Source organism: Alexandromys fortis, unplaced genomic scaffold (genome assembly GCF_014885135.2).
Source record: "Alexandromys fortis isolate MF-2015 unplaced genomic scaffold, M_Fortis_MF-2015_v1.1 scaffold_27, whole genome shotgun sequence".
NCBI lineage: Eukaryota > Metazoa > Chordata > Mammalia > Rodentia > Cricetidae > Alexandromys > Alexandromys fortis.
This window is the reverse complement of record NW_026067952.1, coordinates 3,622,084-3,645,330: the sequence shown is the minus strand read 5'-3', so window position 1 is coordinate 3,645,330 and position 23,247 is coordinate 3,622,084. Positions and strand designations below refer to the sequence as shown.

The 23,247-nt window shown below is 50.5% G+C and overlaps 2 protein-coding genes across 3 annotated transcripts; both read right to left on the bottom strand.

The window, feature by feature from the left end:
- Window positions 1-1,388: 1,388 nt before the first annotated feature.
- Window positions 1,389-8,775, bottom strand: Kcns1 (potassium voltage-gated channel modifier subfamily S member 1). Of its 2 annotated transcripts, none has more exons than XM_050151125.1 (4): window positions 8,109-8,775; window positions 6,183-6,339; window positions 4,916-5,961; window positions 1,389-2,817 (listed from the first exon to the last, which is right to left on the bottom strand). In XM_050151125.1, exons 3-4 carry the CDS (start codon window positions 5,942-5,944, stop codon window positions 2,350-2,352), a joined length of 1,497 nt encoding a protein of 498 aa, XP_050007082.1. In that variant the 5' UTR covers window positions 5,945-5,961; window positions 6,183-6,339; window positions 8,109-8,775; the 3' UTR covers window positions 1,389-2,349. The 2 variants fall into 2 exon arrangements, with proteins under 2 accessions (XP_050007082.1, XP_050007083.1); XM_050151126.1 differs by lacking the exon at window positions 8,109-8,775 and adding an exon at window positions 6,552-6,685.
- Window positions 8,776-14,973: 6,198 nt separating this feature from the next.
- LOC126506955 (WAP four-disulfide core domain protein 5-like) lies at window positions 14,974-19,515 on the bottom strand. Its single transcript, XM_050150973.1, has 3 exons — window positions 19,431-19,515; window positions 15,362-15,502; window positions 14,974-15,269 (listed from the first exon to the last, which is right to left on the bottom strand). The coding sequence occupies exons 1-3, from the start codon at window positions 19,513-19,515 to the stop codon at window positions 14,974-14,976; spliced, it is 522 nt and encodes a 173-aa protein (XP_050006930.1).
- Window positions 19,516-23,247: the final 3,732 nt, after the last annotated feature.

Here is a 23,247-nt window from a genome sequence, read left to right as displayed (position 1 = left end):
AGGTCAAAGGAGCATGCGGGAAGCTCTCTCTCTACTCTGTCCCTCCAGCTGGGCACAGCTGGACACAGATGTTAGGAGGTGAATATGCTGGGGAGAAGTTTAGCAGGATGAGCTCCCCGGAGGCCTTTTAGCTTAGCTCCTGTCTCTGCCGCAGTCGGAGCCTGGGAATCCATGCGTTGGGTGTTCGTTGTGTACTCTATTTGGAATACTCTTTCCTGGAACCCATTTCTGTCCAGTCGCTATTTGTCCTTCCTAGAGCAGGTTAGACTCTCACTCACTCAGGAAAGCATTCTCTGAGGGTCTCAGGTGACAGGCTCTGGAACAGGGCACATCCCCATGGTTTCCTGCCCAGTAAACAACCAGAAAAGTTTGTGACTTTACTTTTTTTTTCTTGTTTTTCTTTTTTCTTATTTTAGTTTTTCAAAACAAGGTTTCTCTGTATAGCTTTGGTGCCTGTCCTGGAACTAGCTCTTGTAGACCAGGCTGGCCTCGAACTCACAGAGATCCGCCTGCCTCTGCCTCACCACCACCGGGCCCTCTTGAACCTGGTAAGCAGTCGGGCGGAGGTCCAGCAGCCAAGGCAGATCTGGCAGGGGTCAGAAGAGGGTGGAACATGATGGCTTGTGTGGGAGGGGACAGAGGAGGCGCTATGGGAAACTGGAGAGCTCATTCCTCCTCCAAAGGCATTGAAAAAAATGTCTAAAATTACCATTCACCTGAAGGAAACAGGTCTGTAGGCCACACAGGGAAGCCTTAGCTTAGAACTCTCCCAGTAATGATCCACTAAATGAGGGAGTGACAAACCACAATGGAGTCATTGTTAAAAGTCCCCAAGCCAAAGCAGGGCTGGGGACAGACTGCCCTGTGCACCTCCTTTTCAGAGTTGGTCACACCCTTTCAAGAGCAGGGTCTCTCTGTTTCCTCTTTCCTCCCAGTGCCTGGTGCCCTATTGCTCAGTCTAGGCAATATACACCAACCCACCCTGCTCCAATCACGGGGATGAGCCAGACGATGTCTCCTACCTTGGGGCTCAGTGTGATGGAAGAAATGGGAACTGAGGGAGACCCTGATGATACAGAAATGTGAGCTTAGCTGCACCGTGTTAAAACGTGGGGACTGGACGGACCCCTTCACAACTTATTCAGCCAAAGGGACAAGAGATTTCACTGGGGAGTACAAAAGATGGACCTCCATCAAGGATGACAGGACCAGGACTGGCCGAGAGGGACAGGAATCTCAAGCATTTGCCTGGGTGCTACCTCGAGAGCAGGGCTAGAGTTCTGTGGGATGGACAGAAGGAACTTTCAAGGGTGGAATGGTAGCTGTGGTGGCCAGGCTATATTGCTGTGATAAAGATCATGACCAAAGCAACTTGGAGAGGACAAGGTTTATTTGGCTTACGTATCCCAGGTCCTTTGAAGAACGCCAAGGCAGGGACTCAAGGCAGGAACCTGGGGCAGGAGCTGAAGCAGAGACCATGGAGCAACACTGCTCACTGACTTGCTCTCATGCCTTGTTCAGTTTGCTTATATACCCAGGACCACCTGCCTAGGAAAGGTACCGCCCACAGGAGGCTGGGCCCTCCCATATCAGTCATTATTCAAGATCCTGTCCCACAGGCTTGCCTGCAGGTGATCTAATGGAGGTGTTTTCTCAGCTGAGCTTCCGCTCAGATAACTCAGGAACAGATAGCTTCCCAGATAACTTTAGCTCTAGTCAAGTTGACAAAACCCAAGCAAGACAGGAGCAAACACAGCAGCCCTCTGCCACCAGCCATTCAGAGCTGAACTGCTTGTAAGTCCGTGTGACCGATGGGTTAGGTTCCGGTTCTGGGAGCAGAGGTTGGCTGCTTTTCCCACAGCAGGTGTAGAGCTGGGTCTAGGTCTCAGAAGGCTCTGTTCAGGTTTGCTCTCTAAGTCAGCCCTAGGAAGCAGAGCTGAAGATGATTGTGCTATTGATCCTACAGACTGCCTAAGGACTCGGCCCCAGCTCCTTCCAGGGACTTAACATTAATAGAGCTTCTTCACAGCAGCCCTGTGACATTTGGGTGAGCTTCAGTTCCTTCATCTGTGAAATGGGAATAGTTGTCTGCCAGCACAGGGCTAAAGGGGCTCGTATAGAGACCATCCTCTTCTTCCTCCTGGAGCACACTGGCTTCAAAGGACGCTGATGTGTTGGCTCGTGGAATATAGGGTAGTACTATCCTGCCCTGGGCTTTTCTAGAAAGATCTGTAGCCCCCAGCTCCCTTACTCAGGTAGATGACGCCCATGCAGAACTTAAGCAGGGGATGACTCTGCTCTATGTAGGTTGATGCTGAGGCTGTGGGGAGGGAATGTGGAGCCCTGGTTTTAATAACTCTGAGGTTTTGCAGGCTCACTAGGGGCCTGGGTCTCTAGGTCTGTAGACCGCCCCTCCTGAGAAGTCTCTTGGGATGTTTCCAGAGACACCTCTGACACCCCGTCCACGCTGCTCAGCAAGTCCTCAAACGCCCGCTGCCCGCTGCTCCGCACTGCTGCCTCTAGTGCCTTCTGGCGCCGGTAGAAGTGGGAAAACTTGTTGAAGATGATGGTGATGGGGAGCGCCACCACCAAGATGCCCCCCAGGATGCAGCCTGAAGCCGCCAGCTTGCCAGCCACAGTCTCCGGCACCACATCCCCATAGCCCACGGTGGTCATGCTCACGGTGCCCCACCACCAGCAGGCGGGGATTGTGTCAAAGCCTTCGTTTTCTTCCTCAGCGGTGTAGGCCACACCAGAGAACACTGACACACCCACGGCCAGGTACAGCAGTAAGATGCCCACTTCACGGTAGCTGTGCTGAAAGACAATGTATGAACCCAAGTCAGAACGGAGAGAGCCACAGTTTATATTTCATAATGCAAAGGATTGGTTTTATGTACATTTGAATTGCTCTAAAGCGTTTCTGACAAGAACAAAAAGACTGTCTGCCCCGCAAGAAAACTGAGAGGGCATGGCTTTCCCACGCCAGCTAAGAACACACTTGTTTATGGGTGCCTGGTTCTCAAACAAAGCAAATCTGCTTGTCCTGCCCACCAGGGACAGTTGGAAACAGTTGGAGACCTTTTTGGTTGTCATAGCAGGGACAGGCTGGTATGTATCCATACAGGCAGGGCACGGATAAGGCTTACTATCTCACAGAATGTAAGAGTGAAGAATTGCTTGTCCTGGAATGTCACCAATGCTGAGAACCCCCTAACTTCAGTAGGGTCTCTTAGACGGTAACATAGAGAAGAATTATGTGGGGGATTTGTTTAAAAGACAGAACTCGATTAAGTAGGTCTGGGGTAGAGCCAGAGATTCTGCCTTCCTGGCAAGCTTCTGGGTGTCGAGGAAGCAGCGGATGGTCTGGGACCTCACTTTAGCAGTAAACCCCTCCCCCACGCCATGCTGTTATGCCTGTGCCTTGACTCTCACAGCCTGGTTATTCATCTTCTCCCTCCTTGTCGACAAAGCTAGGAGCCTCTGATTCTCTGCAAACTAGGAAGGTTTCGGGAGGCGATTTTGAATTAAAGGGGTCTGGCTAGCATCCTTCCTGTACCTGCTTGGTACCCAAGGGTTCTCCCCAAGTCACATGCAGTGGCTAGTATCCTGGCTGCCCTGCATTAGGACTTGCAAGATGCTATATCATCAAGGTTGGGAGGGACTTTCGAGCCCCTTTCTGGGGATCCTCCACAGGGTTGCCTAGGGCATGGGAGAGCACAGAAGGCTGGATCTGGGCACAGCTGGCTTGTTCTCTGGGGTCTGCCACTCATTAAAGAGACTCCCACAAGTCCTGTTGCCTCTTAGAACCTTAGTTTCCACGTCTGTAGTGGCACAAAGCTCCTCAGTGCCCTTGGAACAAAAAAAAGAATAAAAAACATGGGTCCAGCGTTTCGTGTCCCTCGGTACCTCAACCGCCACATCTCTTCCCGCTGTGCCCCTCTGCTGACATTCACCCTGCTCCCTTATCTGACTGTGGATACACGATGGTCATGTTGCCTCCCTCCCTGAACCAGGCAAATTTCACCCTCTGGGCAGGACCAGTAGCCAATAAACTGCAACCAGGCTAATAAAACAGCCTGGCCACCCCAGGATCTTCATTTACGGGAAGAAAATAAATTATAGCATCTTCCCGAGGAAGTTGTCCTAAGGACTAATCAATAATGAGTGTGAGGCTGGCATGGAACACTCGTTCTGTGCACAGTGAGTGTTAGCACTTAGGCTATTCCCAGGCTAGGAGTGACCCAAGACTACCTGACTACCTGTGCCTTCCAATGGTGCTAGAAGAAAGGGACCTGGAGAGAAGTCAGTTAGCATCCTGCTTTGCATATTTCCATGCGTTATGTTTTATTTGATATTTGACAGGCACATCAAACACCTTTCCCTCTCTTAATCACTTAGTGATCTCTCAGCCCCGTGGTTCACTCCATTTTATTTCCTATACTTAACTTTATATATTAATTTTTCTTTATTCTTCTGGGGAAATATAGGTAGCACCAAACCCTTTTAAGTTTTTTGGAGATTTACTTTTATTTACATGTAAGGGTATTTTGCTTGCATGTGTATTTGTGCACCACATGTGTGCAGTGCCCGTGGAAGCCAAAAGAGGGCATCAGATGCTCTGGAACTGAAGTTAACAGACTGTTGTGAGCTGGGAACCAAACCAGGATCCGTTGGAAGAGTGGTTATTGCTCTTAACCAAGCTATCATTCCTGGTTCGATAAGCCCTTCCTTACAGAGTTACAGGGTTAGATCAGGGTGAATATGAATATATATCTGTCCTCTAGCCTTATGCCTAGCTCAATAGGGGGCATCTTAGTCCATGGGCACCCGTATGTGGTAAGGCTACACACGCAGCAGTCAATCCACCCTGCTCTGTCTTCCCTCTGTCCCAACCCTGCCTCAGCCATCCTACCTTGAGCGTGGCCCCCAGGGAGCGCAGGCCAGTGGAGTGGCGTGCCAGCTTGAGCACACGGAAGATGCGCATGAGGCGGAACACTTGCACCACCTTGCTCAGGTCTCCAAGCCCCTCTCCGCTGCTGGCTCCACGCCGGTCACCAAGCGCCACACCAGCCAGCAGTGTGAGATAGAAGGGCAGCACCGACACAATGTCGATGAGATTGAGCGGGTGGCAGAAGAAGTTGCGCGTGCTAGGAGCCAGCAGCAGCCGCGACGAGACCTCGAAGCTGAACCAAGCGATGCAAAAGTACTCGAGGCGGCGCAACACTGGGTCATCTCGCACATCCTCCACGCTGCGCCCCGCAGCCACTGCAGCCACTGCAGCCGCTGCCTCCCGGGCTTGGTACTCCGGCAAGCTGTGGATGCACATGGCAGCGATGGAGGCCAGCACCACGCCGATGGACACACAGCTGAAGAGCTTGCTGGGCAGCGAGTAGCCGGGGTTCTCCATGGTGAGCCAGAGGCGGCGACGCAGGCGGCCGCAGCGTGCTGCACCGTAGCTGGCCAACTCCCGCTGCACGTCGGAGATCTCGTCCGGGCATGGGTCCACGCTGCTGGGCGCGTCACTGTCCTCGTCCCAGGCTCGAGGTCGTGTCACGCGCCGCTCCAGGTAGCGCGCGCGGCAGCACGTGGCCAGTGCGTTCTCGCCCAGGCCCCAGTAGTCGGCCTCCTGGCCGAAGGCGAAGACGCACAGCTCGTCCAGCACGTGCAGGTGGCCGGTGCGGTAGAAGTGCAGGAGGCCGAGGAAGAAGCCCGGGTGCCGATCGAAGTAGAATTCGCGTGCTGCTGCATCGTAATCGTCGCAGAGGCGCCGCGCCTGCTCCTCGGATGCCGCCGCCTGTAGGCGGCCCAGCCTTGTGCCCGGGAAGCGTGCTAGGGCACGCGCACTCAGCAGCCGCCGCACTCCGCCCACATTCACCCGCAGCGCCTCATCTCTTGTCCTCCAGGGGACCCGGGAGCCCAGCCCTGGGGACTCGCTCACCATGGCGTAGGTTTGCTGCCCTGTGGGTTAAAATGCTCTGCTCCATCTCCAGACAGGGTGCTATGGACTGTGTGAAGTGCCAGGCATGCAGTAGACGCTCAGATAGCGAATGACCCCTGGACTCAAGTCAGGCCTGGGGCTGAATATCCTTCAGCCACAGACTTGATGACTTTGACTAAATCACCCATCCTCCCTATGCCCAATTCATTTCCCCCAGGGCACAACAAATGGGGAGGCCTACCTTAAAGGGCTTTAGAAGCGATGGGATGGTGGCATCGACAAGGTGCTCTGTAGGACACCTCTCCTTTATTCCTGCACAAGCTTGGGTTTAGGAAGTCAGATGTCTGTGGTGGCTCTTCGGAACTCCTCCATGGATGGGGCCAGCTGAGGCTTACTACCTAGGATTGTTAAGATTCTTAAGATCGAAAGACTCTTGATTCTCCGAGTGTATTCCCTGAACTAAAAGAATCATCATCACAGGGATAGGTCAAGGATGCAGTCTGTCTGTCCTGATTTCAATAATGAGAACTGGGGTAGGAGCCTGAACTCTGTGTTATTTTTTTTATATTGTTTTATTTGTTCATCTATTTATGTGGAGACAGGATCTCACCATGCAGCCATGGGGCTCACTCAGGGTGATAGCAAACTTCTGATCCTTGTGTCCCAGTCTTCTGAGGGTTGGGATCCCAGACATGTACCAGTGCACCCGGCCAGTGTGTTTGGAAGAAGCCTGGAGGGTGATTCTAATACCTGTCAAGTTGAGAGTTACTGGGGCAGACTGTGTACTGCTATGCCTGCGGTGTCCTTCAGACCCGACCTTAAACCTTGGTTCTGTGTTACCTTAGCAGTCACACATTTGCTTTTAGGAAATTCTTCCCCAGCGGGCATCAGAATAGCCACTTGAAAGCGTGGAGAAAATGATTGTGTGGCCTAACATCTTCTTCAGGCTCGCAGAGGAGTTTGTTAAATTATCCACCTGTGTCACTGTCTTCTGGAGTCAGGCAAACCAGAATTTAACTCTATCCTCAATGGGCCTGGCCCTTGACTACCATGTTTCTTCTCTAGATCTTAGTTTCCTGCAGAACGCACAAAGCAGAAAAGAGCACACATTCCAGAGTTAGCCAGGGGGTCCAGATGGTTTACGGAAATGTTGGCTTCACTTGGTACTCCAGAAATGCTAGATTCTTCCACTGTCTACTGATCCCTGGTCCTCCTGGACCTGAGAGGGCTGCTGCTGGCTCATCCCTGCTCCATGAAACTGTGTAATCTCATCTGTACCGGGAAAGTCAGTAATGCCTTCTTCCAGGGGATGAGATGGCCAAGGCCTGGAGCCAAGATGCCCTTCACTAATGTTGGACTTGGCATTAGCGGGTTAGTATTCCACCTTTAGCTTGGCTGTTCTGCTCTGGTCATGGCACTGTGAGAGAATACACGCAAAGTCCCTGGTATACAATGAATGTTCAGTAAACTTCAAAATCATGTCCTTTGCTTTCATCAGATCTGGGTTTGAATCCTGAACTTGCCACTTCCTAGCTGTTGACCTGAGTGGATCCATTGCCCTCTCTGAGCTTTTGGTTTGTTTCCTCCTCTGTAGTCCGGACTACACTGGAGAACCTTTGAGGACTAAAACCAAGCCTGATGCTTAGGACCGTGCAGCCCCCCCGCCCCATAATTGGTGCCTCATTGGCATCCTCCACCGGCTTTGGCGTCAAAACATATGGGATTTTATTCCACTTCTGTCACACTTTAGGATGATAGAAGGGGATTTATCTGGCACTCACTCCCCTGCTGTATGAATTCGCATAATTAATTCAACAAACATTTCTCGTTAAGACTCTCAGTCAGTCAGAGAGACTGAGTGACTTGTTCAAGAACACGCAAGCTGTCTGTGGGTCTCTCCTGACTGGTTTAGCACGCTTGATACTTTCTGTGAGCAGCCCCGCGTGCTGGCCACTTCCCCGAGCTCCTCACACAAAACGCACTCGGCTTTATCCTGACACCACCCGGGTTTTCTAAATCCCATTTTATAGAATGTGCAAGCAAGACCATCCCGGTACCGCTGTCCCTCTTTGCAGGTCTCCTAGAACGGACTACAGCACCTGGAATCCTCAGGCCATCCCCGCCTCCCATTACCCAGCCACGCCCCTCCTCAAGGGAGGCTCCTTACCTGTCCTGGCCTCAGGGAGTCCAACGCGCCGGTCCCCCAAGGTGCCGTTGGGGCTGTTTTGTGCCCCGGAGGCCCCGCTGCGCCTCTCTACTGCGGAGGCCCCGCGGCCCCCTCCTTTCCTGTGTTCCCGTCCCCCGCGGCTGAGGCCGCATCGATCGCTGCCGGGGGAGGGAGGGAGGCCGCGGGCGGCCGGAGGCGGTGGTTTCTATTCTTGCCTGGGATGGATGGGGGCCTAACAGTTGGGAGCATCCTTCAAAGTCAGAGCCCGGAGGGATGGGACGGTTAGGGAATGGGGACGCCCTTGGAGAAAGGTTTTAAACGCTGGCCCAGAAATGGCAGAGATCACGATCTGCTTAATTTAGTGATTAGTAAGTGCCAGGCAGCGTCTCAAGTGACTTAGCCCAGACATTTTTGACACAAACGTGGCAGAGGCAAGCTCTTAAGCTTCTGAATTTATAGGTGACCCCAGGCACTTGCTCAGGCTGTGGAGGTCTGAGTTGGGAGGTTGGGGAGGGTGCTTCATCTCCTGGGAGCCCCAGCTGTGCCAGGAGGCTCAGAACTCCCACTCACCAAGAGAATCCGGATTACTTCCTTCCTGGAGGGCTGGGGATTGGGAGGGAGGGGAGGTTTCAGCAGTACTGAGCACTTAGTAACCTCCATCCTCCAGCATTTCCTGGGTGGCCGCTGTGTGTGCTCCTTCACTCATAACCACCACAGTCATCATATTGACTGAGCACCTCCCTTGGGCCAGCGCAGGCCCCATCCCATCAGTCAGTGCGGGAATGCTGGCTGGGTGAGGTGTTATTCCTCACCTGGGGGTGTAAGGCTTGAGAAGCGTGGGACTCTAGGTCACTGCTGAAGTTTACACCAAGTGAACAACAGATACCGACTGAGCCACCTCTGCCGTTTACAGGTTCTGGACTGGAAATGAGGTTCATTTGGTAGAGTGCTTGCCTGTTGAGCATGAAGCCCTTGAGGTTGATGCCCAGGACTGTGCAAACCAGGCCCTGTTGCTTATAGCTGTAATCCAAGCAGTCACGTGCCAAGGCGGGAGGATTGGAAGTTCAAGGTCATCCTTGCTTGGATAGTGAGTTCCAGGCTGGCAGAGACACCTAAGATATTATTTCTGTTTGTTTGTTTGTTTTGTTTCTGATAGCAGCATTAAAATGAAAAAAAAAAGAGTGCTGGAAAGGCGGCTCAGCAGTTGCCTGCTCTTCTGGAGGTCTTGCTTGAGTTCATCTTCTAGCACCCACATGATGACTCACAAACTGTCTATGACTATAATCCCATGGGAGCCGATGTCCTCTTCTGGTGTGTAGACAAACATGCAGACAAAATACCACATACAGAAGCAAACATCTTTTAAAAAACATGATTTTTAAAAAAATATATTTTAATCCAATATATCCCCAATACAATTTTAACATAATATTAATAGAGAAATTAATAATGAGATGCTCTCTATATTCACTTTTGGGCTAATTCTTAAGAATGTAGTATGCTAGTTTTTTTTTTTTATTGCAGCCCTACCTTACAAATTTGTCATCTCACCATTTCTGTAGATCAGGAGTCAGAATGGCATAGCTAGACTCTGTGCTCATTCATGTGTGCTTGAATGTATATGCGTGTTAGTATATGCATGTGTATATGCTGTTAGTGTGTGTGTATATGTGTGCTAGCATATGTATATGCTGTTAGTGTATTGTGTATGTATGTGTGTTAGTAGATGTATATGCTGTTAGTGTATGTGTATGCATGTGTGCTAATATATGTGTATGTATATGTATATGAGTGTTAGTATATGTGTGTTAGTATAAGTGTGTGCTTGAGTGTATGTGACTTACTGATTTGCTTCTGGAGTATGATGATGACATGTCTCTTCTGTGATTAGATATGTAAGGTTATAATTGCTGTTGACTTTGATGAAGCAAGTTACCATGCTGGAAGAGCAAGAAAATGAGGGTGACCCGTGGCCACTGCCAGCTGGGTGTTTGGTTCCTTCGCCCTCACAGAGCTGAAATGCTGCCAGCAAATGCTTGCACGCCGAGGCTTCTGCAGCTGAAGCTCAGATAAGATTCCCACCCAGGCTGAAGGCGGCTGCAGTCTCAGGAAGTGTAGAATCTGTGCTGCCCTTCTCTTAACTCAAGGATATTATGACACAATGAGTGTGATTGTTTAATGCACTTCATTGATAGTGGCCTGTTACTCTGCAATAGGTAAGGCCTTTGCCACTGGATCCCTGTGTGACCTTGAACCAAGTGTCTCTCTTTGGCTGGGCTGTTTCTCTTCCTTACGTGCAAAATGAAAACCACATCCAGCTTTTGCATCTCAGAGCAGGTTAGCACTTGCTGTGCCATCCCCACAAATAGCTTTCCCTCCTCTTGCTTTCTCGGGCTATGTTAGCTGCAAGGACAGGAACAGCCTGTCTTTCGCAAGGGGATGCGGCTGACACAGCTGCTCCTGAGCAGCGCTGAAGATCGGGCTCCTCGGGACTCCCTCCTCCGCTCTGTGCTGGAGTCCTCATCCCAGGAGCGCAGGACGCTAGTGCTTCAGGCACAGCCTTGAGGCTGTTGGGATGCCTTCCCTTTTGATAAGCTTGTCCAAGGGGAGAGGGGAAGCGGGGGGCTACACTTGTTTCTGCAGTTGCCCCGTGAGCTTTCCCCACTGGCACGCTCTTGTGAGCCTCTTCTTCTGGTGTACTTCTCTATGGCATCTGTCACCCTCCACTCCCCCAGGGACACTGCTAAATCAGCACCATCAAATGGATCTGTGTGCCAAGATTCCTACTGGGGGAGCCCAACCAAGACGGTTCTCTAGGTTGTCAGTGTAGCAGCTGCCTTCCAGGAAGTGTGAAGGGTTCATGGGGGGAGGAGCGAAAGGCCGACTTTGTCAGTGGGAAAACAATGTCTTAGGAAGTAGACTTCCCATAGACTAATTTCTACTTCTAACTGGCCAGTCTTGAGCCACATGGACATCTCGAGCTGGAAGGAAGCCAAGGAGTAAAAGTCTTTTAAAGTTAATTTAACTTTTTAAATCAGTACGGAATGTTATTCAAGTACACAGATATACAGATGTGACTGCACTAACCTTTCAAGTTTCTGCCTCTGTGTTGCCATGGGCAGCATGTAGAATGTCATAAGCATACCAGGAGCTGAGTGGTATGGACAATGTTTCTAAACTGGGACACTGTTGTTGGATATGAGGGAGGGGGAATGGATGATTGGCGTGTTGCACTTTCTCACTTCTGCTTGGACAGCTTCTAGGATACATTAGGCCTCCCTCTGTCATGGCCTCCTGTCGGCTGGCAGATCTTTGAAACCTGGTGTATATCATACAGATTCCCAGCCAGGCCTTTGTCCCATCCACTAGAGTGTGAGGCAGGGCCTGCAGCCTATAGCGAGTGCTCAGCAAACACTATTGAATGAGTAAAGACGGAAAGCAAGATTGGCGTTTGTAAGGGAACCAACCAGGTTCCCAGAATGCCAGGAGACTTTCCCTGAGGACAGTGGAGAGAGGCAGTGTGTTTGCAGGAGGACTTTGGCTGCTGAGGACAGGGGAGATGCTGCAGAGACAAGGCTAGTCTCCAAGAAGCAGATGGTGAGTGGGCCAGGAATCGGGCTGGAGGGAATGTATGGCCAGTCCCCCTAAAATTAGAGAAGCCACAACCTGTGATCTGGCACCTCCTGTCCCTCCAGGGATCTAGCTCAGAATCTGGAACCTCTAGAGAGCCACAGGACCACTGACCTCCAAAAGTTAGTTGGCTTATATGGGAGCTTCCTTCCTGAGCCTTGGAATTTTCATCCTCTTCTCCCTGGAGAATGAAACCCAGGGACAATCAGGTGTGAACCAACAGGCCTCTGAGATCTAGGATTGATCCTGTTCACAGAACCTTCTCGGGACTGTGCGAGAAGCCTCATTTTTTTTCATCTGTGGACACTGTTGTTAAAGCATCCACCTACTGTAACTACTTACTAGGGATATAATGAATCGGGACCCAATCATTCCGGGCTGAATCCTAGCTCTGGTATGTATGGCTCCTTGGGCTTTGTCCAAAGCCACCTCTTTATCCCTCAGTTCTCTTCATATGTGAAACGGAGAAACGAAAGCTACCCAGTAGGCCTGTGAGGGTGCAGTGGGATTGATTGATTGATTGATTGATTGGCCATGTGAATGAAAGGATGTGGGGCACAGGGTGGGTACCCTGTCATGTTTCGTTCTTGTCTGGGTTTATCATTATCCAAAGGAGATGCTGGAGTTTAATTCTGACTGCATCACCTCCTATCACCTCCCAGCTAAGAGCTGGGACAAGTCGTTGTTTCAAAGCTGCTGCTCCTCCAATGTTGCACCGGCTTTCTGGGTGTGATGGGGAATGGTGTGATAGTCGTCTTAAAGAGGGAAGCATAGGGTGGGCACTTACTCTGGATGAATTAGTTAGCAGTCAGTTTCTAGCAGGCTCTTGCTGTGTCACCAACAGCCCCTGTCCTCCCTCAGCTTCCTACCACAAACACTAAGCCCCGGCCACGAGCGTGAGGCTTGGCTAAAAGGCAGCTTGACTTTAGGCCAGTGGCTTCTGGGATGAGCTCTTCTAGGGGCTGGATGCTTCCAGAAGGATGGTGGCTTGTGGCTGTTAGTTCTACCTAAGCAGGTTCCCAGCTAGGCTCTAAATTACCAGCATGTTGTCTTAGCTCCTCTTTCTGGTGCTGTGACAAAACACTCTGAGAAAGGCAACAGAAGGAACAAAGGGTTTATTTCAGCTCACAGTTCAAGATGCGGTCCTTCATGACAGGGGAGTCCAGATGGCAGACACTTGAAGCTGCGAGTCACATGACAAAGCAACTGGTCATGTGACATTTGCCTTCAGAAGCAAGTGATGAGTGCTGGCATGCCCCACGTAGCTCACTCGCTTCATGTTGTCCAGCTCAGGATCCAATACTTAGGGAACGGTCCCACCCTCAATCAAGATGGGGCTTCCTATACGAATTAGCAGATCAAGATACCCCCCTACAAGAGTGTCCAGAGCCTGTCTCCCTGTGATTCTAGATTCTGCCAAGTTGGCAGTTTTTAAACTAACATTAGAGATGGGACATACACTATCCCCTTGGGAATCTGTGACAGAGACTGTGATCCTCAGTATTATCTGCCTGAATGCGATGGGTGAGGAAACTGAGGCCCAGAAGGAGGCTGAGAACTATCCAAGGTGGCACAGACCCTGTGACTCCGGAGAGCTTTCTTTTCCCTAGGCGTCACCTTGGTCCCTGTTGTTAGCAACTGTTACTATGAGTTAACAGTTCAGGCATTGGGATCTAGAGAAAAGGGCTGTGGCTGTCAGAAAGTGAGACTTGGTCCATCTCTGGGACTGCAGAGAGAAGTGGTGAAGGCCTCACTTGGGCTACACAGCGGGGCTCATAAGAACAGGAAGCGGGGCGAGCTAGAATCCCCAAGTCCATTTTATCTATATTAGCCCCAGTGTAGCAGACAAAAGGAGGCTCAGCAGAGAAAGGGGCGGGGGTGCCTTCTTTCCCTTCCCAGATGAGTGCTGGGGAGGACGGACAGTCAGGAATTCAGGTATTTGGGTCCAAGGAATGGATGAAGCCTCGCTGACTCCTCTCAAGAAACCCTAATGAGGCCCTGACTATAGGCTGGGCTCAGGGGAAACCGGGGCAAGTAGACACCACCCAGCAGAGGAGACAGACTTACTCTACACAGGACATCTAATCACTGGAGCACCTTCCCTGGATACAGTACAAATGGACCGATCTTAGCAAGCACTGGGCTACAACGTTGACTCCTGGAGCGAGGAGGCTCTTTTCACTCCCGACTCTGCCCCCGGAAGCTGACTCAGGCAGAGCTCTGCATCTCCAGCCTCTCTTTAACCCTTATTAATCTCCATTTATTAGAACAGAGGCAGGCTCTCCCTTGGCGGGTGACCATATCGAGCTAGAATTTAATGGTATTATTTAAATCAAGCACGAATTAATTTAAGGGAGCTGCTGTTTTCATTACAGTGGCTTCATAATTCCATTCTGTTTCTGACCAGTGATCTTGCAAATCTCATTTACTATAGTGACCCCCCCCCCACGCCATCCTTTGGAAATGAATTGTTACACTCAAAAGTGAGCCATTTAAATGAAGATATTAAGTAAATTAAATAGTTGTACAGGGGTTATTTTACACAACTAGACACATTTCAGTGTGGTTCTGCCGGGATGGTGAAGATTGTAACGGCATGTACAGATGGACTGATGTTTGGGAAATTCTGCTAGGCATACATTTTGCGGGAGGACTATCTAGAGGTGGGTTCAGGGCACCATAGAGAAGGGGCTGCCTGAGTTGGTATTGTAACTGGAGGAAACAGAATGTACAGGGAGATGTAAAAATGGCTATGAGGTGGGGTAGGAAGCTCAGTGTGACAGAGGACAGGGAGCTGCAGTGATGGGGTGTGTCTTTAGGGTCTGCAATGGATCAGGGCATGCAGGAAGAGAAACCAGGAGGCATGCGTTGTTAGCAGATGTCACAACAGGCCAGGGTCTGTCAGAAGGTTACGATTGCTCTGGAGAGATGATGTGGGTTGGAGGATCCCTGGCCCCCATCGTGATCTCTTCCTGGTGGGAACCACACCTAAGGTGCAGAGCCACATACAATCCCAAGCTGGAATTAGCCTAAAGAAAGGGAAAGAAAGGGTTAACCCTCTTCTGTAACACAACTCTGAGTTTGGTTCCTGCATCTAGAAACTATCAGTCATGATTGCTAAGACAGTACTCTCCAGCCTCCTTCAGAAGGGCAAACTGATGTCCAAGGCAGCTCAGGGGTGTGGTCTCCGTGGCATAGCCCATTCAGAACTGAGGAAGACGGTTTCTCTGCCATGCTAATGGGAGCCCTCGCACCCTACTTCTCCAGCTGTGGCCATGTTGGGGGGGCCTCGCTTCCGAGAGAGGTGTCCTGCAGAGACTATTAACCTTGAAGGACATCCCCGAGCTAGGCTGGAGAGGAAGGCCCTGTCATGGCCCCCAGGAATGGTACCTTTGCTGGGGTCTCGGCAGTCCCGGCCGCAGGCACTGAGGCAACACCGCTTCTTGCCTGAGCAGTTCGAGTCTTGGTTACACATGTGCTTTATAGGACTGAGACAGTGGAGTTGATCCAGGGGGCACTTGCCCGGTTTCACTGCAATACAGGGGCTTGAGTGAGTCTTGCTTGTGCCCGCCGGCCCTGGGGCTTGAGGCTTGGATGGACGGCAGAGTGGAGGAGACACTTACCTGCGACCCTGGGGACACACTGGCGGAAGCAGGCTCTGGAGCAGCACTTCATAGACGAGGGGCACTGGCGGTCATTCATGCACTGATCCGGCGTCACCTGGAGGCAAGGCCCGTCGTCTGGTGGGCAGCCCCCCCATTTTTCTGCACAAGAACCCTCACATCATGTAACCAGAGGCAGCTCAGGGCTGTGTAATAATCATTGACTTGGGGGTTGCAGGCTCTAATCCCCCCGTCTCTTACTTCTTGCTTTGCCACCAGAGTTTTCCTACCGTCTAGAGCTAATTTGACATTCAAGCGGCATAGGAAAAAAAAATGAGATTTTTTTGTTTGTTTGTTTTTCGAGACAGGGTTTCTCTGTGGCTTTGGTGCCCGTCCTGGAACTAGCTCTGTAGACCAGGCTGGTCTCGAACTCACAGAGATCCGCCTGCCTCTGCCTCCTGAGTGCTGGGATTAAAGGCGTGCGCCACCATCACCCACTAAGAAATGAGATTTTAAAATTCAGGCTATGGAGATCACTCATTTGGGACTTGACTTTGATCCTCAAAACTGATGTTTTTTTTTTTTTTTAAAGTGTGTACGTGTGTGTGTGTGTGTGTGTGTGTGTGTGTGTGTGTGTGTGTGGTGGGGGTGGGAGGCATGCTGTACGCTTATAATCCTAGCCCCGAGGAGGCAAGGACAGGCTGATTGCTGAAGTCGGCTGGCTAGCCAGCCTGGCCCACTAGATGATTCAAGGTTAATGAGAGTCTCTGACTCAAAAACAAGGAGGAAGTCAGCTGAGAAGTGACACTCTAGGTTGTCCTCTGTGTGCACCTATACACGCTTAAGCACAAACATACATGCTCATACACACACATACAATCTCTACCTCAGACGATAAGACTGCCTGGTCTGGCCCCTTCCCACCTGCACATCACCGGCCTCATTCTCCGTCGCTCTCCTGCTCACCGGCTCCGGAGCAGCTTCAAGCCAGCGCGCTCTCTGCAAGGTTCTGGCTTTGGCCGGCACCAGCTTCCACCCTGCCCACTCAATCAGTTTGCTGATCTCAGTCGAAATATCACCTCGTCAGAAGACCCTGCTTCTCGGAGCCCATGGAGCCGGCTCGGCGCTGGAGTGTGTGCTTGCAGCTGTCTGGCCCTCTCATGGGCTGGAGTCTGAGCCTGATCGCCTGCTGGCTCTGTTCTTCATGGGCACAGCACCGTGCACAGTGCTGGGGGCTTAATGCCCGCCGGGAAGAGAGGGATTTGAAGGGAGGCCCAGTGTTGCATGTGTGCCAGCTGCTTGCCAACGAGGCACATCTGCGCAGCCGTGCTCACCACTGCTGCGAGTGGCACCGCTTCAGATTCTAGTATCGACTCTGACTTTGAACCTTTCCCCCAACAGCTCCAGAATGCTCTGTCCTGGACCTGATCTGCCCAGTCTTCTTGTGGTTTCATACATGAGTTGGAAATCACACACAAGTTGGAAATCCTACTCAGTGAAACATTTTCTATGAATCACAAACACACACATGCACACACACACACGTGCGCACACACACACACTGTCCATTTGGAGGAAGAAGTTCCCAATTGACAGTGACCAGTGTACCCCAGCATACCCCAGCTAGGACTCTCAGAGACTGGCTCCCTTTAATCTTTAGGTGCTGCTTTGAGCTATAGGAACAGGGCTGGTCCTAGGGCTTCTGTTCAATCTAGAGTCACAGCAGCTTCAGCTGATCCAGGCCTATGATGTGATCGAGGGGACCCTCTCCTTGCCTCTATCCTGCAACCCACTCTACCCCAGCTCTGCCTACCAGAAGTTCCCTCCTACCTCCTTGCTTAGAGTTCAGACAGCTCCATTGGGCTTGGTATCAACAGTCTCCTTCCTCTCTTTCTCTGTCCCTGCCTGGGCACTGGCTGTGCACACAGTAGGTCGTCCCTTGCTGGCACACAGTCAGCTTTAGTTGTTAAACTAATGGTTAAGCTGAACTGCTGCCCCCTACTGGAGAATGAGCAGCTTAGCCTGGGAGGGAGCACACATTCTGAGGAATGTCTCTTTGTGGGTATTTGGGAGGGATGCAGTACATGTGTCCGTGTGTGTCTGTGTGTCTGTGTGGTGGTGGTGATGGTGGTGGTGCGGTAAGAGCCTTGGAGACTATCTACAGGCCAGGATTTAGTATCAAACTCACAAGCCCAGTACAGGAATGCTCAGGCCTCAGACAGTGGGCCAAATGGAGCTGTCTGAATTCTAAAGAAAGAAGCAGAAGCTTCTAGCGGGGAGAGGGCACTGGTGGAGCGTAGGCTGCAGGATTTGCAAGAGGCAGGGAGAACTTCTGGAGGAGGGCCCAGGGGCTGGGTTCCAAAGGCTAGACTGATAGGGAACAGGCAGAAAGTTGGCATTTGAAGTGGGACAAACTGACAGGGCCTCAGTGTAGAGACAGACATAAAAGACATACAGAGAGATGTGTAGGGGTCTGGGTGGCCACACTTCCCTACCTGATCTCCATACCTTTCCTCCACATCCGGTTTCCTACCTGCTGACACATTCTCTCTCTCTCTCTCTCTCTCTCTCTCTCTCTCTCTCTCTCTCTCACACACACACACACACACACACACTCCCCCCCACACACACCATAGCTGATCTGATCTCATTGACACATTGTCTGTGAGTCACACGTACAATCTTACACACTCAGACACACACACACACACACACACCACAGCCAATGTGTAGACTCCATACTTGTGTAGCATCCATACTTGCATATGGTTAAGTCAATGTATTCAGCTACACAGATGAAGTCAGGCGCATGAGCACACTTAGCCATTGATACACAGCTCCCTAAATGTAACTGCAAAATTGCCAACACCCTGACATTCGAATGGGGAGCATGGGCTCCTATAAACAGGAGTGGCTGAGCTTCCACCTAGACAAACGGAATCCCCTCGGTCCTGTCACCTTCTGTCACTGTCTGAAATTCTACTGAGAGCCAGGCAGATGTCTCATGGGAGAGGAATCAGGGAAGGATGGATTGACATGAGCTGGGAATGGTAAGCGTGTTGCACCTGACCAGGCCGAGCAGGCCCCAGCTCTGGTGGAACCGGGTCTCTCAGCCCGGGTGTGGTGTTGGGATGCTCTCTTAGGACACCTCGGTTACCTCACAAAACCATCACATTTGCTGCACTTTCGGGCATACCTGACATTTATCCTTCAGGACCCCATTGCCCCTGAGAGGAAAGCGTGGACCCCATATCGCGGGGAGTGAGTTGGCCAAGGGAGCCCTACTGACCTGTGCCTCTCAGAAATGGGTGCCATAGAAGCTTCTCTCTTTATTTCCCCATCCTGCCTGGCTTCCCCAGCCCTGGAGGAGGGGGTTCTGTCCCCATTTCTGTACCTGTCCACCAAGGCAAGGCCAGCTCTGCAAAAGCAAATGTAGGTCAAAGCATTCCAGCTCGAGAAAGGGATGGATGAGTGGGCTCACCCACAGGTATAAGAACACCTGTGCGTCCCTCACTGTCAACACACCAACCTGAGATTTGTCGGGGGTGGGGTGGGGGTGGGGGTGGGTCTAACACAGAGGAAAGGAAGAAGAGAGGCAAAAGCAGAGATTCCTCCCATCAGACCCCAGATCCCAGAGGCCATAGTCCTTTACTAACTCCCACGTCCCTTCTCCAGGTCCCTGGGATCCAGAGAAAGCTTAGACCCCTGTTGATGCAATCAGAATGTTAGGTAGGTCTTCCCCTACAGAGAGACACAGTGACACATGGATGGATGGAGACATGTCCTCAAGCTCAGACACATTAAGCATGCATGTATAGAAAGAAAGGTTGGCACAGGCAGGAACCCTGAAGGCACGTATGTACTCAGAAATAGGTGTGTTTCCTTGCAAACATTCAGATATGAATGCAGGCACCAGCAAGTACTGAGAAAGGGCAGAGTTCCTTGACAGGTGAAGACACAAGCATGATCAAACGGACACACACACACACACGCATGCACACACTCACCACTGGTTCTCCCAAAGCCCGCACTCTCCATAGAGAGGAAGAAGCCTCCTGGCCCCTAGAGCACAGGGATTCATGGCACTCACCTCCCTTATTCCTACACAGGGCCACAGGCAGCTGGGTCTCCAAAGCCAGGAGGACTACCAGGAGGAGGGAGCGCTGGATTCTCATCTTTCCTTCGTGGTACCCAATAAGCTCAGGGCACATAGGCCCCCAAATTAACACCTACAGCTCCAGGGATGCCAGAGCAGTTGAGTCAGGGGAGGAGGACCAGAGGACAATTAGGGTGGCTTCTGTTTCCTTGATCTCGGCCCCACCTCCACCCCCTGCCTGATGTCTTGCTTGTGCAAGAATTGAAGGTAAGTGGCGGAGGTTCTTTGTGTTGGGGACTTGGATCTGGTTCTGCCTGTACTGCTGACTTGGCCTCTGAGTATCGGGCAAGTCTCCTTGCCTGTCTTCAGGCCTCAATTTTCTCATCTGTGTTGTGGGAAGTGGAGGAGTGGTCATAACAAAAGCCGGACACGGAGACTTTTTCCTCTAAGGCAGTTCAACTTACATCGCCGGCTCTGCCTGGGAATGTGAACCTTGGCCACCTCCACCCTCTGACTTACAGGCATCTGAAACATCTGGTACAACCAGGCCAGTTTATTGTGCCTGGAGACTTAGGATGCATGGGGAGACAGCATCGAACTCTTATTTCATGAGCATACTTACTAAGTAAATGATTCTTCCTTTGGTTTCCTTTGGCCATTACCCCAGTTACTCTGCACTGCCTATCCAGCCCCTGTACCGGGAATTAAACCCAGGGCTTCTCACATGCTCGGCAAGCATTCCACCACTGCCACTGAGTTACATTCCTAATCCCTTTAACGTTTTAAGTGTTGAGACAAGGTCTTGCTGAGTTTCCTAGGCCGCCACTGCTGTGGCACTTGCTGCTCTTTCAGTCCTCATGATGTTCCTACCTGAGTTTCCTAAGTAACTTTGATGACAGGCCTGCATATAAGGCCCAGCATAACCCCCTTCCTTCATCAACATTCATTGGAATTTTCCTACAAAGGGTATTTTACTGCCTGCGAGTAAGCTCTGCTTGCCAGTTTAAGCCCCCATCACCGTTGCCTTCTTCAGAATACTAAAGCAGACGCTCTGAGCTCCTGCCTCCGGGACCTCAATTCCTAAGACTCCAAGCAAAATCCTTTTTATTTTTGCATTTCCTGAGTTCGGCTTCATTGATGGTGTGCAGGGTGATGGGTGACAGAGACTCCTGCCCCCCCCCCCCCCCCGGCTCTCTTAGGGTCTTGAAACTCTCACAGTGTCTTAGACAGGGGCAGGAATCAGCTCGGATGACAGTGCCAAGAAATGAAGACAGTGAGGGGCCAGGGTTGGGACTTCCTCCTGGAGGAGTTGGCTCAGGTTGGCATGGTGAATGAGGCCAAGCTTAGCCTCTCATCTTGGGACCTGTGGATGGAGATGGGACCAACATCCTTCAGAAGGTACTTCTATGGGCCTCTAGTGGCATTGCCCTTTGCCTGGGCTGGCATGGCTGAGCAGGATGGGTAGTGTATGGCTCTGGTTTAACTAATCAATTCTCCGGCTAGAGCCAATGTAGGTGCCAATGGGACTCCCATCCTCTCTGGCCCCCTGAGCAAATCGCCCTGCTTTCACTAAGACCCCACCCTCAATTTCACACCCGTGACGCTGAATCTGCCCTTGGTGAAAGAGAATAACTGAGGCTTGGCATCCCATGGGGACCCAGATGGAAACTCCAGAGCACAGCGCTCCATCAAGACTGGGGTGATCGAGACCCGGCCCCAAGCGCTCCCATTCAAAAGACGAGGAATGTGTTAGCCGGAGATGGGAGTGGACTGCTTCAGTGACACACACCTAATCCCTAGGCAGCTTCCTGGATATTGAAAACAGGGGAACACTTCATGTGACCCTGAGAAAGGAAGGTGACATTCCGGGGATTGTCTTACTTACTCAATCCCAGCCTGGGATAGTCAAGCAGGAAGGGCTTGGGCTCAACTTGAATCCTTTATGCTGTGTTCTAAGCCCTCGAGGACGGAGGAGTCCCTGTCATGTAGGGACTGATGACGTCTTTAGAATCCTGGCATATCTGTGGCAGCGTTATTTTGGTGGAAAGTTTTTATGGGCTACGTTTCCCCCAATTATAAAGTGTACACATCCATTGATGACACTATTCCAGTTAAGGTTACTTCTCAGACATTCCCCTGTGCTGTAAAGTGTTCTCTAAACACTGTGGTTTCTGGTATCCGTGTGCAGTTTTATTTATTTATTTTTTTTAAATGTTTATTTATTATGTATACAATATTCTTTCTACGTGTATGCCTGCAGGCCAGAGGAGGGCACCAGATCTCATTACAGATGGTTGTGAGCCACCATGTGGTTGCCGGGAATTGAACTCAGGACCTTTGGAAGAGCAGGCAATGCTCTTAACCGCTGAGCCATCTCTCCAGCCCCCGTGTGCTGTTTTAAAAGACAGAACTCATGTGAACTGCTCTTTCCTGAAAGACGGGCAGATTTCTGCTCTTTTATTTTCACAATCCCAGTATGGAGTTTTGGAGTCAAATCTCAAACACTTTTTAAAAAGTTGCTTAAATGGAAGTATTAGGTCAAAGAGCATGATGAATTTCTCCAGACCACAGATATACCTGGCCAGCGTTCATTTCAGAAGTCAAAAAGAACAGGAGAAGCCTCGATCTGTCCTGCATAGACATTTGCTGTTCTGTTTGCCCTTGGCTGATCCATGGCTTCCTGCCCCCAGCTCCTTTAATTCTGGTTGGTTGTCATTTACCATGTGTTTCTCCTGACGCGGGTGAAGGTGCTGGATCCAGGTTAGAGCCACTAGACTGCTCCTCCGCCCCTCACCTGCCCACCCCTCCATCTGAGTTGTAAGCAGAGAAGGCCCTGCTCACACGAGGATACTCAGAAGTTCTGTTGCTGTTGCCCATGGCCAGATAGTTCCTGCACACACCCAACACAGGATATTAAAAAAAAACTAAATAAAATATCCACTATGGAAGTTTCTCATCTTACACTGATCTTCCTCGGAATATTGGTGAGGACCAACATTTCTCATGTGTTTCCACTTCACTTTTCTTGGACTATTTCCCCTTTTTTTGTGAATGGCTTGCTTTCATATTTTGCTAAATGTTTTTGAATGTCTTCTTCTTTTCATTTTTGAGCTACATGACTGTAATATTTTTAAGAGCTGTTTATATCTGATGGATGCTGTTAACTTGCCAGTGAATGGTAGCAAAGTGGTTTGTTGAATGTGTGCGGGGTCAGACAGACCTAGTTTTGAATTCTAGTATTACCAAGTTCTAGTTGATTTGAACTTTGATAAGCCTCAGTTGTTCCTCTGTAAGACAGACAGAAATATTTATCTCATGAGCTAGTTTCGAGAACTGAACAAGTTTGATAAATGCTTATTCTGATTCTCTATTCCAAATGCATCTTTCATTTTTTTTTGTACTTGTACCAAAGTTTTCAATTTAGGGCAGTCAAATCAGCCTTTTCACTTACATTTGCTTCCTTTATTTAAACACATATTCATCATTTCCAGTTACACAAATGAAGAGATTTTATTATGAGAGTTCCATACATGCATATAATTTTGATAATATTCATCATCCTTGTGTTACCCTTTCTTTTTTTTAAAAAAAGGAGTTATTTATTTTTATGTGTGTGACTGTTTTGCCTGCATGAATGTATGTGCTTCATATGAGTGCTATGCTTGGGGAGGTCAGAAGAGGGCACAGGATCCTCTGGAGCTGGGGATACAGGAGCTTACGAGTCGCCATGTAGGGGCTGCAAACTGAACTGAACCTGGGTCTTCTGTGAGAATAGCAAGTACTTTCAATGGCTTAGCCACCTCTTCAGACT

What these genes read in the sequence shown, in the direction of transcription:
- Kcns1 (XM_050151125.1), bottom strand. Translation starts at nt 5,944, where the DNA reads ATGGTGAGCGAGTCCCCAGGGCTGGGCTCCCGGGTCCCCTGGAGGACA. An exon ending in CCCTGGGGGCCACGCTCAAG is followed by an intron (nt 2,818 to 4,915) that starts GTAGGATGGCTG and finishes ATTGTCTTTCAG; the next exon opens with CACAGCTACCGTGAAGTGGG.
- LOC126506955 (XM_050150973.1), bottom strand. Translation starts at nt 19,515, where the DNA reads ATGAGAATCCAGCGCTCCCTCCTCCTGGTAGTCCTCCTGGCTTTGGAG. An exon ending in CCTGTGTAGGAATAAGGGAG is followed by an intron (nt 15,503 to 19,430) that starts GTGAGTGCCATG and finishes GTTCTTGTGCAG; the next exon opens with AAAAATGGGGGGGCTGCCCA. An exon ending in GTGTGTCCCCAGGGTCGCAG is followed by an intron (nt 15,270 to 15,361) that starts GTAAGTGTCTCC and finishes CCTGTATTGCAG; the next exon opens with TGAAACCGGGCAAGTGCCCC.